This window comes from Drosophila arizonae, chromosome 5, assembly GCF_054131065.1.
Source record: "Drosophila arizonae isolate 15081-1271.41 chromosome 5, UAZ_ARI_1.0, whole genome shotgun sequence".
Classification (NCBI taxonomy): Eukaryota; Metazoa; Arthropoda; class Insecta; order Diptera; family Drosophilidae; genus Drosophila; species Drosophila arizonae.
The window spans coordinates 18,306,342-18,322,420 of record NC_142925.1 but is presented as its reverse complement, the minus strand read 5'-3'; the positions used below and the strand labels follow the sequence as shown (position 1 = coordinate 18,322,420).

The 16,079-nt window shown below is 42.5% G+C and overlaps 2 protein-coding genes across 3 annotated transcripts in view; one reads left to right on the top strand and one right to left on the bottom strand.

The window, feature by feature from the left end:
• LRP1 (LDL receptor protein 1) overlaps positions 1-16,079 on the top strand; it is a 77,089-nt gene that overhangs the window by 48,802 nt on the left and 12,208 nt on the right. Inside the window, exons 2-11 of one of the 2 annotated variants that reach the window (XM_018011813.2) lie at positions 5,135-5,248; positions 9,297-9,422; positions 9,534-9,656; positions 9,722-9,970; positions 10,039-10,302; positions 10,396-10,772; positions 11,955-12,697; positions 12,766-13,845; positions 13,927-15,685; positions 15,753-16,048. In XM_018011813.2, the coding sequence (XP_017867302.1) occupies positions 5,135-5,248; positions 9,297-9,422; positions 9,534-9,656; positions 9,722-9,970; positions 10,039-10,302; positions 10,396-10,772; positions 11,955-12,697; positions 12,766-13,845; positions 13,927-15,685; positions 15,753-16,048 (5,131 nt within the window). The remainder of the gene's footprint in view (positions 1-5,134; positions 5,249-9,296; positions 9,423-9,533; positions 9,657-9,721; positions 9,971-10,038; positions 10,303-10,395; positions 10,773-11,954; positions 12,698-12,765; positions 13,846-13,926; positions 15,686-15,752; positions 16,049-16,079) is intronic. The other variant, XM_089472316.1, reaches the window with a different exon arrangement.
• On the bottom strand, positions 2,709-3,354 carry LOC149268605 (uncharacterized). Its single transcript, XM_089472317.1, has one exon. The coding sequence runs from the start codon at positions 3,321-3,323 to the stop codon at positions 2,832-2,834; it is 492 nt and encodes a 163-aa protein (XP_089328443.1). The 5' UTR covers positions 3,324-3,354; the 3' UTR covers positions 2,709-2,831.

Sequence of the window (16,079 nt, the reverse complement as noted above, 5' to 3'; positions counted from 1 at the left end):
CAGCAGCAAGAGTCAATTAAAATTTCTATTTGATTTGGCAAATGTCAGTGGCAAGCGAGCACACGGCTACGGCTATGGCTACGGTTATCCACACACACACGCACAGAGCACACAGACATTTCAGCAGATCCCAATGGAGATGGCCAGACACCCGCATGGTCATCCACAGCGCTGCTGACCAAATGCCAACAGCAGACAGAGCTGAGTTGAAAATTGGCTACAGGTAGAAGGCAAACAATGCCAAGCCAAACGAACGCATTCCACAAATCTATTTCGCAAACAAATGGCAAAAACAAAAAATACAAAATTATAATTGAAATAATTCAGTTATTTTTTGAAAAGGGGAATGTGGAGAAAAAATGGCACATAAAAATAAATTAATGGTTTTTAGAGAATATTTTATATATTTTTTATTTACCGTTTGCATAAATGGAATTCTTTATTTTTGATTATTTTAGGGCATTTTTAATTATTTAAAAAAATTCGTCAAAATGAATATTTAAAATAAAATCAAATGCTGAAATGTATTTTATGAATTATTTATTTTATTTATATTTTGTTTTTATTAAACTTTGCCTAACAAAAATAGAAAAAATTTAAACGAAATATAAAATAGATTGTAATGAATAATTGAACTATTGAATATATTATCATTTTAACTAAACTTGCTGATGGAAAAATGCTTTGTATAATTTAAATATGTGTGCCTATGTGTGTTTGAGTGTGTGTTTTTTTTTTTAATTCATAGTATATGAATATTTAACAACTGTAATAGACACTAGGCTCATATACTTGTGTTGTTTATATACTTGTTTATAACAATAGTTGAATACCTTGTGAATACACTTTCCCCAACGAAATACAGTCTGGGTAAATATTTGTTGAAATTATGGAGAAATTGTTTTCGAAACCAGCCCAATGGGAGCAACGAGACTTTCTAGGTAGGTAGCTTGGGCAGGTCGGTAGGTAAACGAACTGAACTGCTAGACATTACAAAAGATGAGCTGAAAGTAAAATAAACTGAAATTGAGTGCATATCGAGAGACCGGAAGATGGCTTAAGTATGCACAGCACAAAGACTCTGACTGTAAGTAGAGTCAAGTGCGGGTCTTAGCTATTCCATAATGCTTAATGTTGCCAAATGATGCCAAATATTGTTTGCTAATATGCCAGCTCGCCGGACCATTTGAATGAGCTCGGCAATAAAACGCACTTAAGCCACGTGAACTATATCAAAATGGCATAATACTAATTCCGAATGGCGCCGAGTTGCTAAATGTGATTGCGAGGCTCATAAATTATGGATAGCACAAATATGACTAAAGGAAAAACAAAAGAAAAACGAGAAAAACAACAACAAATATGGCACGCATTGCAGACAAAAGCGCAGAATTTATGATGCTCTATATATGTATATATTTCTGCACATACATATATATATATGTGCATAAATATAGTCTCATATTTTGTGGCTACCTGCAGCAGCACATGCTGCACGCACACAACCGAAAGCAAAATAACAACAAGAAGAGCCATTAAACTTTACGGGTGCGTTAATAACAATGAAAATAAAAGCGCCACCTATGCGGCCAACGTGGGCAACTGTCGCGCGTCGCTTCGCCCCAAACAGTGCGCTACAAAAATGTGAATTCCCCCAACGTGCACTATTTGGATGCACTCGGAAATATACTTATTGCATTAGCCGCACTCACAATGGAGAAGCTGCAAGAATTATTTGCATGCACACAATAAATTGGCCCCGATGCACATTAACTGTACAGCTGCAGCGTGCCAAAATAGACAATTCCATGAGCTGAATACACTGAGCAGGCTTTAAATAAAAGTTATTTTTGCTAAAAAACATTGCTGAATTGTTAAGCTTTTTTTCAGTAATAGAAAAGACATGTGATATGTACAATCATATATTAAATATTTAAATGAATAAAAAATATATATGTAAATAATATATATTTCAGTTTTTTATGATTTTTGACTGCTAACAATATTTTGTGTACAGTTGAACTAATTCGCGGAAGAATGTTGAGAGAATGCTTTAAATATAGATCAATTATATATAGATAATTTAAAAATATATTTAATATTAAAAAATATGTTTAATAGTAAATATATGTATATAAAATAAATAATATAAATTAAATAAATGTGTAAAAAATAATTTAATGCATATGTAAATAATATTTAATACAGATAACTTAAAAAATATATTAAATATATATTTTAATAAAAAATATATATCTATATAAATTAAAATCTATATAATTTAAGCATTAAATTTTACGTATTTAAATTTGAAAGCGATTTTCTAGCTTCTTGTACAGACTTGTACTGGGAATTTTCCTTTGTTGAGATATACACTAGACTTTTTTATTGTCTATAAACGAAGCTTGTACGGGAATATTTTAATAGTGAGATGAAAGTCTAATTCAATTAAATACAAATATATAAAAGAACCCTCGGCTACTACTCAAGAGTCTTTAGAGCCATCTAAACATATTGGATTAGGTTAATATAGTTCGTTGTCCATTATTTGTTGTAAATTATCTGTTTGTAAACATTAATAAACAGATAATAATAATAATAAACTGGAAAGATAAAAAGCTATACAAAAAACATTTGCCCTGCTAGCTAAAAATAACCTTTTGTCTTTCTGAAATATTTTTAAAGGAATTTCAAACACAGGAGAAAAGTTTGTAGCATTCACGAGTTGTGGCTTCAACTCGCAAACTTTATTAAAAAATGTTGTGGTTCACATTAATTGACGTTGTTGTTGTATGAGCTAAATGCTTTCCAGCGTAATATCTGGGGATGGCTTAGTTGCGTGGGCGCTGCACACGTTGGGCACCGGCTCTCCGCCTCCTGCCGTAGCGATAACGCTTGTTGCCTCCTTGCGTGTTGCCAACGCGCTTGTTGCCTCCTCGCTTGCTGCCACGCCTATTGGTGCGTCTGTTGTTCTTGCGCCAGTTGCCATTGCGCTTGTTGGGGCCATTTCGGTTGCGTGCTTTGTTCTGACGCCGGCCGCCACGAGGCACGGCACGCGTTTCCTTTTCCAATTCCTCCACTTCATCAATGAGCTTGTTCAGCTCATCCAGCTCATTCAGCTCATCCAGCTCATCCTGTTCAGCGTCATCTACCTCATCATTGGCTAGATCATTGATCGGCTCACCGTTTCCTATGCGTATATCCTTGCTCTGTCGCACCTGCTGCTCTGGACGGGGCTGCAGCGTCTTCGTCCGCTCAGCGCTGGAGGCGCCAATGCCGAGCAGCAAGACGAACGTGCAAAGTGCGAGACACTTGAGTGACATGTTGAAATCTATATGTTGCTCTTGTTGCCGGCTCATCGCGCTTTTATGTGAGCTCTGCAGCTAGTTCGCTGGCGGCTGTGTCAACAGGGGCTACTGTGTTGTGTTTGGGTGTTTGGGTAAAACAAGTTTGTTTGCCCGCCCGCAATGAACGCAAGTAGAAACAGTTGCAGCAGCGACAGCAGCTTATCAGCATTGGTGAGCTGTAGGCAAAGTTATCAGGAAGCCCCCCCAACATTTTGACACCTTTTATTTATGCGTTAAGCAAATTTAAATTAGTTTTTTATTGTTTACCAGGCAGGCGCAAAGGCAAAGGCAAAGGCCACGCCAGGCCGGAGCAGCTAGGCTTGTCTGGGCAGAGCCAAGCCAAGCCAAGCCAAGCTAAACTAATGATGCAATGTTCCAAAGTCACGTACATGAACGTTGGCAGCATCGTCGCCAGTTGCTGCCACAATCAAACAACAATAATAATAACAGCAACAACATGAACAACAACAGCAACAATTGGAAAACTTTTGTTGCTGCTGCTCTTTATGTTAATTTTAATTGTGGGCACGTACAAAAGGCGACAGCTACTGGGCACAACTGCTGGCTACAAACTGCATAAACATGAATTCTCTTTGTGAGTGGACTACACTGGCTAGAGAGATACATTTATATCAAACGCTCGTTCCGTTCATACATATATTAACAACACAGTCTTGATAGCAAGCACGAAATGCGTATGCTAATAAATATTTGTCTAATCAAGCATAAATATTAAATTGTTACTCCAGACACAATGCTTAATGGGTTAAAGTTGCAAATTTATGGACAGAGAGCTCAGAGAGCTTTATACAATTTATGCACTGAAAACTTTTAGCCAAAGTAATTTGTCGCTGCCAGATGTACATACTATATTTATTAGGAAGCTAATAAAGTCAAATGTCAAAGTAATCGTTAATAAATTCATGGCGAAAATTAATAATTGATAGTTGTGTAACTATAGAAACTGATAAACACTAATGGCATAATATATTACATTTATTATTAAATGCAATATACAGGATAACATATAATTTTTCATATATTTATAAATATTTATTTATTATTTTTTGCCGTTTATTAGTAAGATTTTTGCAGGGTTTTCCCTTTATAAGATATGTATAAGAAGAAGAGAAATAAATAAAAAATAGAATATATAAGAAGTCTCATAGTGAAAGGAATATTGAGACCAAGGTAGAAAATGAATAAGAGAGAAAACGCCAAAATAATAAGAGAAAAAAAATTATAAAATATTATGACAGAAAATGATAAAATAAATTAATCAGAAATTAGAGAATGGCTGAAGAAATAAGGGAATCTGAGGGGCAAAGAGTAAATCGGAGAGGAATTTAGAGACACAAAATGGGGAAGATATCAGAAACTGAGAGAAAATCAATGAATGATTGAGCCATGGGCAATAAATATATTTAAATGATAGCATACAAAATTTAATCAAACTTTTAGTTATGAAAATCACTCAGAAAAGCAGAATTGTATACAGCTACGGAAGCTTGTATACATATACATACATTATCAGTCAATAATTTCATATAAATATTAAAATAGTTTTGAACAGCAAACAAATTCCTGCAGTTGGCATCAAATGAATTTCTGATTTAAAATGAAATTCTTGACTTAGATCCAATTGGTTATTTGCATTTTGATGCGATGCTCTTCTGCTGCAACTCTCTCTCTCTCCCTCCCTCCCTCTCTTTCTCATATATATGTAACTCTATTTAATGTTCATACATGTTGATGCGATAGTTTTAACATTCTCATTTTGTGTTCAGGTCCCTGTTTGCCATCGTATTTCACATGCAACGATGGCTCCTGCATACCAATGCGCTGGAAATGCGATTCCGAACCGGACTGCAAGGATGGCTCTGATGAGACCAGCGATTGTGGTGAGTATAGTCCTGCCTCACTGAGTCCTTGTCCCTAGTTGCTGCTGCTGCTGCTGCTGCTGCTGCTGCGCTGCGGCTGCTGCCCATTTGCTGTTGATTGCTATATTATTGGTTTGACTGTTTGGCTGTAAACGTTTCGGGCATGAGTGCGCCTAATGACAGGTACTCCTGGTCAACGCGCCACAAAATGCGTAAAAGCCTCTACCAAAAACACCAAATGCAATTAGTGGTTCTGTGTTGCCCAACCCCAATCGCAATTCCCACCGTGTTGCCTGCTGTGCACTTAGCCCATTGTGGTTGAACAGCACAAATTTCCGTTTTCAAATGTTACTTTAACTCTAAACTCTGTCAAATGAATTTCCATTTTCATTTCCATTTCCATTCGCATTTCCATTTGCCTTTTCCGCTGCTAGTGCTTTAAGTTCACAGATAGCTCCCGGTCGGTCGGTCACTAAATTAATGTGTAGACATTTTGCGCTGCATGCCAATAAAAACACAACAACAAACTTCAAGCTGACTGCTGAGAAATGGCAACGTTGACAACTGCAACAACAACAAGAGCAACGAGTAGATGAAGCAGCCAGAGCTCTGAGTTGCATTGCTGCTTCGACTGTCCTCTCTGTATCTCTCTCTGTTGGCATTTTTAATTTCATTTTATATTATAGTATTTTTATGGCGACAACCACAAGAATCGAGCACAGAGCACAGAGCAGCGAACAGACAGCAGACAGCAGACAACAACAAGCAACAACCGACGTCTCTGACGACAAATTGTCGGCAAATATTAATGCAACAGATTATAATAAATGTGGCAGCCACAGCGTCTCTTCATCTACGTACCATGTGCCAAACTCCTCATGCATTTCACACTATGCGCTGTTTGCTTTCTCTTTCACTTGCCCCCTCTCACACTCTCTCTCTCTTTCTCTCGCCTTCTGTCAGCTACGCAATTTCAATTAAAGCTCACTGACTGCACACAGACACACTTAAATACCCGCACACACACATACATGCAGGCTTTTTTTTTCATATAGAGTAATTCTCTTGATATATCGCATTTAAACTGCCCTGCCCTGGCTGAAAAAGTTTCTCAGAGGATTTGCGCTGAATATAAACTTTATTAAATTTATGTGCAGCGATTCATTTGCTTAACTTTTGACTGTTCTCTAACTAAAGTGCAAGCCTCAATTCTCAAAACCATAACTCAACTCAATGATGCCGAACAATTTATAAGAGTGTAGGCTAAAGCGAAGAAAACATCATAGTTTAATATAGACTGGGTTAAACTGAACTAGACTATATAAATTAATAAATTCGTCAAAATAAAAATAAAAACTTATAAATAAAGCGAAATACCTATTTAATTTATATTTGAACAATACAACAATATTGCGGTAATTATTATAGAAAATCTCTTATATGAGATGAGCAGCAAGATATTGAAAATTTATATGTTCATAAAAACGAAAATTATCAGCACACATGTTAATTATTAATCATTGCTTTGAGAGTTGTTTTAAAAATGAATTTGTTACAATATAAATATACCATATACCATAAAATATAAATATAAATAAAATTAAATTAAATATAAATAAAATAAAATTTAATATAAATAAAATAAAATTAAGCATAAATTAAATATAAATTAAATTCAAGATTCGTTTTTTTTATTCAACTAAATTACTTGGAGACCAACACAATAACAATCAAATCGAAACCTTTAATGATAATACCAATTTATATTTTGAATAAAGTCAATGTGTCAAGTGTATATATTAGCTTGGCTCTTTCGAATATTTTATCCTGCAGTTCAATTCCTTCAATATAAATTCCAGCTTCCAGCCTCTCTCAAAGGTATTTTATTTAAATTCTAATTCCCTTTGTTAACCTGCAGATAATTTGAGTTGAGTTTTTACAGCTCCCCAGATATGATAATAATACTTAACAATTGCTTTATGATATAGGTATATACATATATACATATTTTTTGTTCTGAATCAGTCTCCTGTGCCAAGTTGATTAAATAAGTGCCAAAAATCCAGTTTATGTGTCAGTTGGTTCAATGTACTCCGTTGGCCAAGAGAGTTGTTGTAAGCGCGTTTCGCTTCTGTTCTTTTGACATTTTCGGGTGTTATTTTTTGCTTTTGGTTTGCCACCCCATCGAATGGAATAAAATAAAGAATTTAAATGTATACAAAGCATCTGCATGCCCTTGGGCTTATTAAATATTATACGGCCAGCACCAGTTGGGCGAGAAACAATAGCCGCCCACTGGCCCATCCTCCGGCCATGTAAATTGGCACGCGGTTGTGGCTGCTGCTGCTGTCGCTGCTGCTGCCGCTGTCGCTGCTGCTGCCGCGGCTGCTGCTGTTACAGCTGTGAGTGGTCGTTGTGTCTCTGGAGTTTAACCTCTTGGCAGTCCAAACAATTTTTTTTTGTTTTTTTCGGCTGTCCCATGTGTCGCCAACGTGGCTTTTATGGTTATGGCCGCGCGTGGATGCCGTCCAGAGCGCGCTGTGGCTGTTGCTGTTGCCTTTGATTTTGACAACCAGCTCGGGCTCGAACTGGAGAACGTTATTTGAATTCTTTTTATTTCTCACAAAGTATTTTCGCGTGACAATTTGCATTTTTTTAATATTGTCGGTAAAATGAAACAAAATGTGTTAAAAATGTGCTGCGGAACTCGCAGTTAAAACTTTAACTCCCAACTGGAGAATGCCTCGAGAGCTGAGCTGCTCTGCTTCAGCTATGCTGCCTATTTCAAAGAGTGAGAGCATTGACAAATTTATTTTAAATTATGCCACAGCGATGTATAAATTCCTCAAAAAACTAATGAGAAACCCATATTTAAATGCAAATTAATTAAGAGAACTCAAAAAAGTATTATATTATTGAGCAAAAGTGGGTGGGTTTTCACTTGGTTTGTAGGGGTGGGCAAATGGATTAATAAATGTGGAGGAGGAGCAATGTATAAGTAGAGGTCAATATCAAATCTATAGAGGTGAATACTTTGCCTAGCTAAAGGTCTTTTTTCTGTGCAGAGTGATTAAATATTGTTGAATTAATCAGGGATATTAAAAATATTTAAATTGATTTTACTACTGATTGAGTACATTTAAAAATCAATTTAATTAATTTGGCGAGGTCTTATATGATTAATTTTTTTGTATTATATTATATTATTAATTATTATATTATATTATTATTATATTATTATATTATATATATATATATATATATATATATATTATTAAAATTTAATAGGGGTTTTTATTAACATTTTTACAATATTTTAAGATTTATTATTTATTTATTTTATTTTTATTTTTATTACTTTGCATATCAAATGCTATGAATTAGGAACAAATTATGGTCAATATTTCCACAAGTTTTATTAATGCACCTTCCATCTCGTCTCGTAGCATTCAGTTTTTGTCATGCAGCTGCCTTAACTTCATCTTTGTTGATCTATATACTTTACAGAATATCGGTTTTTAATATAATTATATATTATAATATAACCACATCAACCTGTTTCACTTTGCAACATATAGGGCCACGCCTCCACCTATTATCAACACGCATTATCAATATAATGGGTAATTCGTGCTAAAGTTAGGAGAAGGGAGGCGTTATCCATTAACAAAATAAACACGCTCTACATAGTGCTTAATTTAAGTAGTTTCTGTTGGTTTCTAAGAGTTTTAAGAGCCCACAGATATCTCTTGGTATTGGAGCCGTTTAAAACGGTTATCTATAGCAGCACTTGAAACTTTATCGGGCAACAACAACTTGCGAATGCAACTCAACCCTTGCATAAAAACTTAACTTGTAGTTTGCTTATTTGGAAAATAATTCAGTGATTCGTTGCCAGAGCAGAGCAGCAGCAGACAATGAATGCCACAGCCCCAACCACAGGGCACTCGACCACCCCATGGCCGCCCGGCGAGCAAATAGCGGAAAACCAACGCAACCGCTAACAAACCGTTCATAAATCTTCATTTACGTTATTGTTATTGTGGTTTCTGTTTGCCCTCCTTTGCAGCCAAGTCACCCAAATGCAACGAGGGACAATTTCGCTGTGGCCAGAGCCTGAAATGCATCCCCAGCAATTGGGTGTGCGACGGGGAATACGACTGCGGCAAGGGGGACATATCGGATGAGACCAAATGTAAGTAGCTGAAGTAGCTTATTAGCCCAAATCACAAATCACAAATACCAAATACCCCGAACCACAATAATCTTTAATCCCTGAAAATTATCGGCGACCCTTTGACGACAGGTCCCGATAGCGTTGCGGCCAAGTGTCGCGCCTTTGAAGCCGAGTGCCACAACGGCGCCTGCCTGGAGCTGTCGCGCTTCTGCGACGGCCACTGGGATTGTGATAACGACGAGCTGCAGTGTGGTAAGTAGAAAGCATGGCACAACAAATCAAACGCCTTTATCCCTTCTTGTCGAAAATTGTTGCAGATAAACAAAATGTCGCCTGCGCTGCGCTCAACTGCAGCTACAACTGCAAGCTGACGCCTCAGGGTGCCCGCTGCTACTGCCCCGCCGGGCAGGTGCCGGAGTCGGCCAACTCGACGCGCTGCGTGGACTACGATGAGTGCAGTGTGCCCGGCACTTGTGACCAGCAGTGCCGCAATACGCCCGGCTCCTATGAGTGCTCCTGCATTTCCGGCTACACCAAGCAGGGCAGCCACTGTCGGGCCATAAATGGTGAGCTCCGCAAATTGTGAGCAGCTTTTATTGGCCAGCACTAAACACATCCTCCGTTCATTTCACAGTGCCACCCTCGGAGCCAGCGACCCTGTCGCTGCTATCCGTGGGCACCATTCGACGCATCAGCACCGCCGTTAATGGCACCGGAGCTGGAGAACTGCTGTCCACACAGCCGGTGCAATATACTCTCGCCTACGAGGTCTGGCATCGCAATCGCACGCTCTGCATGCTGCAAAAGATGTCCGAGCTGGTCATACAGTGCCAGCGCATCGACGACGCCAACGTTAATTGGACGCTGCCTGTCTCAGCATTTAACTCGCCGCATCAGAGTGAGTCCCAGTCCTAGTCCCAGTCCCAGTCCCTTCTGGTCATAATTTCTGCATGTGTTTGCTGATGCTTTGTTTTGCTGACCTCGATTGCAGTTTTTGTGGAGATGCGCTTGGACTGGCTGTCGGGCAATTGGTATTTCCTGAACGAGGACGACGGCATGGTCTATCTGTGCAGCAATGCGGTCACCTTTTGCCGCCTCATACTGCAGCAGGTGGAGCAGCCATCGTCTCTGGTGCTGGACCCAACCAAGGGCTATCTATTCTACACGGACTGGTCGCCAAGCCTATCGCGTGCTCTGCTCGACGGCAGCAATCGCACCACACTGGTCAACACGCAGGTCTATCATCTGAGCAGCGTCACATTGGACTTGGCCAGTGAGCATGTCTACTGGATCGACGTCTACAAGGATATCATTGAGCGCGTCAACTATGAGGGCCAACAGCGTTGGGCACTAAAAAAGTCGCCAGATGTGAGTGGTTCACTTTAAATATTTATTATTATTTAAGAGAGCTCAACTAGTTTGAGAATGATCTCTGTATATGTCTATATCAATTATATAGGCTGCGAGTCATGATTCACAATATCCAAATATTCAGAGAACTGTAGAGCAGGAGAAACATCTGGCACAGACAGTAGAGCTATTTAGCATATCAACATTTAGCCTTATAAAGCATATACATATATGCCGATTTAACTATGATTGCAGTTCGTATGTATGTCTCTCTATCTGTCTACCTGATTATCTCCTAGTCTGTCTCTCTGTCTGCCTAACGAGAGCAAGGGACGAAGGTGATCTATAGATCGTTTAAGTTGTCTATATGTATACAGCAGTATTCATTTGGTATTCCTATGAATGTAAAACGAAGCTAGAATGCTTGCAGCTGCAGAGGGTGTTCCCATTGGTCAATTAAAGCTCGGCTGCAACGACCCCTACCTGACGTCGTGATCAACATTAGAGAGCGACCTAGACTTTGAGCGAAAGTTGGCCTATATAAAGAGCAGCAGCTGCAGCATTTCTTCAGTCTCCTGGGTAGGGGTCAGTTGTGCAGTGCTGTAAAGTGAAGTGAGACTGCATTAAAGGCTTAGGAGGAATATTTAGTTCTCTAACACTAATAGGAAGTATTAAGAGGAAATAATATGAGAATAATAATACTTAGAGAGAATATTTAGTCCTCTAATACTAATAGGAAATATTAAGAGGAATACTAAGAGGAAATACTAAGAAGAAATAACTTGGAGGAAATACATAAAGCAAATACTTAGAGAAAATACTTTGAAGTAATATATTGAGGAAATACTTGGAGAAAATTGTTTAAGAAAATAATTGTTAGAGGAAATAGAAATAGAAGAAATATATTATATACATTCGATTTTATTTATTTATTTTTGTTTTTGATTCATTTAATTTTTTATAATTTATTTATTTTATTCATATATATATTTTTACAAAACTTGGACTTTCAAAACCTAATGCATATTGTCCCACACACCCAGTTTTCAATACCAAAATTCCCTCAGTTAAAAAACTACTGTTATTTTCATGACCTATAAACCGTTGGGCACTCAAACAAAATGAGAAATGAGCGCTTATCACAAAAACCCCAACGTTGTTTGCGATTGTTTTGTTTAACGCAATTTCCGTTGTTTACAGTCACCGCTGCCTTTGAAGACCATCCAGGCGGTGGAGGTATTCGAGAACACGATTTATTTGGCTGCCTGGACGGACCGTGCCGTCGCTGGCCTCGACAAATTTACGCTGAAGGCGCGCGTGCTGTTGGCGAATGTGACACGCGGCACACATTTTCGCATTTTCCATCGCCAGAAGCAGCCGGAGGTGGCGCATCCGTGCCGGGAGAACAACGGCAATTGCAACCAGATTTGTGTGCCGATGTGGACGCGTGGATTTGCCAGCGCCAAGTGCCTCTGTACAGCCGGCTATAAATTGCACAATCAGACGACCTGTTTGCTCTCCGCGCACGATAAATTCTTGGTGTACACCGACAAGCGTTTGGTGCGCATCACGGGCGTGCCGCTGGGCACCGAACAGGTGCAGCAGCTGGAGCAGCTGGGCGAGGAGCCCGATGTAATGGTGCCCATTCGTAATGTGACCGGGCCGAAGGCCATCGATGTAAATGTGCGTGGCAAATCCATTCTGTATGTGATACCCGATCAGGAGGCATCCCTCAGCACCGATGAGCCCGTCTACGCCATCAAGAGCCAGTCGCTCAACGGCAGCGTCTCGCGCACCCTGTCCACAGGCTGGCGCAAGGTGCGTGCCATGGCCTACGACTGGGTGAACGACCATCTGTATTGGACTGAATATCAGAAGCTGCATGTCGCCCCGCTGCGCAACATGAGCAAAGTGCTCACCTTCAATATTGATTGCAATCCCATGTGAGCAGCTTTCCCTCCCCTGCTTGACTCAGTTGAATGAATTTCTAATCAAATCAATTTTCTCGTAGGTCACTGGAACTGGATCCTGGCACTGGTCTGCTCTACTGGACGCAGTGGTCGTTCGAATCGTGCGAAGCGGGCATCATCAGCGCCTGGATGGATGGCACACACAAGGAGCTGTTGGCCAAATCTACGGAGGAGCTGAGCATGCGTTGGCCGCGCAGCCTGGACGTGGATAGACGCGCCAAACGCATCTATTGGTGTGACTTCAGGCTGGGCACCATCGAGCGCATGAAGCTGGATGGCACTGGCCGAGAGCTGCTCTTGAAGTCGGAGCAGCTCCATCCGTTTGCCATAGTGCAGCACAATGGCGTTGTCTACTGGGTGGATAACATTAACTCGACCATTTGGCGGTTTCATGTGCATCACGCGAACATGACGAGCAGCTTTAGCTCGACGGTGCATCTGCAGCCCAGTGGCAATGCCGTCGATTTGCGGGTCTTCGATGTGGCCACGCAGCCTTTGCCGGCCACGCCCAGCTCCTGTGCGCTCTCGAAGTGCCCTGGCATGTGCCTGAACACGCCCAAGGGCGCCATCTGTCGCTGCCCCGACGGCTATACGCTGAACGGCACTGGCACGCATTGCATACCACAATTGACGCCCTCGACGGTGACGGCGCCGGCTCGCTCCAACTGCAGCTCGGGGCACCAGTGCCGCGGCACTGGACAGTGCATCGACGGCAAGGATCTGTGCGATGGCTTCGAGGACTGCGATGACGGCAGTGACGAGAGCAACGACACCCAAGGTCCCTGCAATCCACAAACCTGTGATAAGAAGCTGCACTTTGTGTGCAACGGACGGTGCTACCAGCGCGCCTTGCTGTGCAGCTCCATTGCCTACTGCTCGGATGGATCGGATCAGCTGAACTGCGAGCACAATACCTGCAACAGCAATGAGTTCGCCTGCGAGAAGAGCGGCCGTTGTATACAGCTCACCTGGGTGAACGACGGTGTCATCGATTGTGGACCCGACGACTCATCCGACGAGTCGTTCGATCTCTTTTTGGGCAGCAAGTGCCCCGAGTTTGACTGCGGCAATGGACGTTGCCGACAGTTCTCCGATATCTGTGATGGCCTAGACAATTGCGGGTAATACACTTGTGCAGTAAAATAAAGCGTGCAACCTATTCGAAATGGGATAAACATCTCCTCTTCTTCTTCCTCTTTTAGCAACAATGCGGACGAGTTTGCCTGCGAGCATGAGTGCGGACATGGGGAGCGGTACTGCCGCCCGATTGGCTGCTATGGGGATATGCATATTTGCGATGGTGTCAACGACTGCGAGGACTTCAGCGATGAGGCGCAATGTAACCAGACCAAGAGTGACAATCATCCGCTTGGCGGTTGGAAGGAGCTCGATGAGTGTGCGCCCTTTGAGTTCGCTTGCTCGGATCCGTTCGAGTGCATACCAGAGTTCCTGCGCTGCGACGGCATCAACCACTGCTTTGACAAGACGGACGAGGTGAACTGCACTCAGCTGCATCCGAGCAAGTTTGACATGAACGAGACGGTCATCTGTGAGCATCCGGATCGTTTGTGTGGCTTCAGCAACAAGTGCATCACCGTTAGCCAGCTGTGCGACGGCCACAATGACTGTGAGGATACCACAGACGAGGGCTTCCTTTGCGCCGATGAGCTGTGCAATCACGGCCATGAGTGCTCGCACAACTGCCACAATACGCCCGAGGGCTACATCTGCTCCTGCCCGCCCCACCTGTATCTGCAGCCCAATGGCAAGCGCTGCAGCATGCAGCACGCCTGCGAGCACTGGGACACCTGCTCGCAGGTGTGCGAGAGCAGCGGCAAGGGCTATGCCTGCCAGTGCCTGGAGGGCTATGACCTGGCCTACGACAAGTTCACGTGCAAGAGCACCGCCCCGGATGAGCCCTATGTCATCTTCACGGATCGCCAGGATATACGTGGCATCAATTTGAAGACACTGACTGCCAGCAGCTTTTATAATGCGGTGCGCAATATCATTGCATTGGACTTCCTGTACAGCAACGAGTCCAGCTTGGATATCTTCTGGACGGATGTCATCGACGATAAGATCTACCGTGGCCAGCTGGTTGGCGAGAGTTTGCGCAATGTGGAGGCCGTGGTGCATTCGGGTCTGTCCACCACCGAAGGCTTGGCTGTAGATTGGATTGGCAAAAATCTCTACTGGATCGACTCGAATATGGATCAAATTGAGGTGGCCAAACTGAATGGCAGCTTCAGAAGGACTTTGATTGCCGGCAACATGGAGAGTCCGCGTGCCATTGCGCTGGATCCGCGCGAGGGTCTGCTGTTCTGGACCGACTGGGATGACAACTCGCCGCGCATTGAACGCTGCAGCATGGCCGGCGAGGGCAGACGCACAATATCCACCAATTGGCAGCTAAGCGCCGGCTGGCCCAACGGCCTAACGCTGGACTACACACAGAAGCGTGTCTATTGGGTGGATGCCAAATCGGATTCGATATGCAGCACCAAATACGATGGCTCCGAGCATCATGTGGTGCTGCGCAGCAAGGAGATGCTGGCGCATCCGTTTGCCATCTCTGTGTTCGAGAACTATGTGTACTGGACGGACTGGCGCACGACGTCTGTGATACGGGCCAACAAGTGGAATGGCAGCGATGTTCAGGTGCTGCAGCGCACCCACACTCAACCGTTTGGCATCCAGGTGCTGCACTCAAGTCGCCAGCCCTGGGACCGCAATCCCTGCGGCGACAACAACGGCGGCTGCTCCCATCTCTGCCTGCTGAGCGGCCGCGGCACCTTCAAGTGCGAATGCCCGCATGTGATGCGCCTGGATCCGTCAAACGATCGCAATTGCGTGCCCAATGAACAGATTCTGCTATTTGTCATAGGCGAGGAAATACGCGGCATTGATCTACAGCAGCCCAATCATCATACCATACCCACCATACGCCAGTCGCCCAGGGTGAGCATTAGGCAGAGTTGCCTTATAGACTGACTGAAGTTCATTATCGTTTTTCATTCCCTCCCAGCTGGTGGCTCCACAACGCATTGACTTTCTGGTGGAGGACAGCCACATCTATTGGTCCGACATACAGCAGAATGAGATCGCTAAAGCGGGCATATCCAGCGGACTGATTGGGCCCATTATCAATACGAATATCGAGAAGCCTTATGGCTTTGCCATCGATTGGATAGCCAAGCACATGTATTTCTCCTCGGGTCAGTTTGTGGGCACGATTCTAGCCAGCAATCTGCAGGGCGAGTACACCACGCACATACATGAGAACCTCAATATGGTGGACAGCATCGCCTTGGATCCAGCTAAGTAAGTTCATCAATTTCCTATAGCTGGGTAT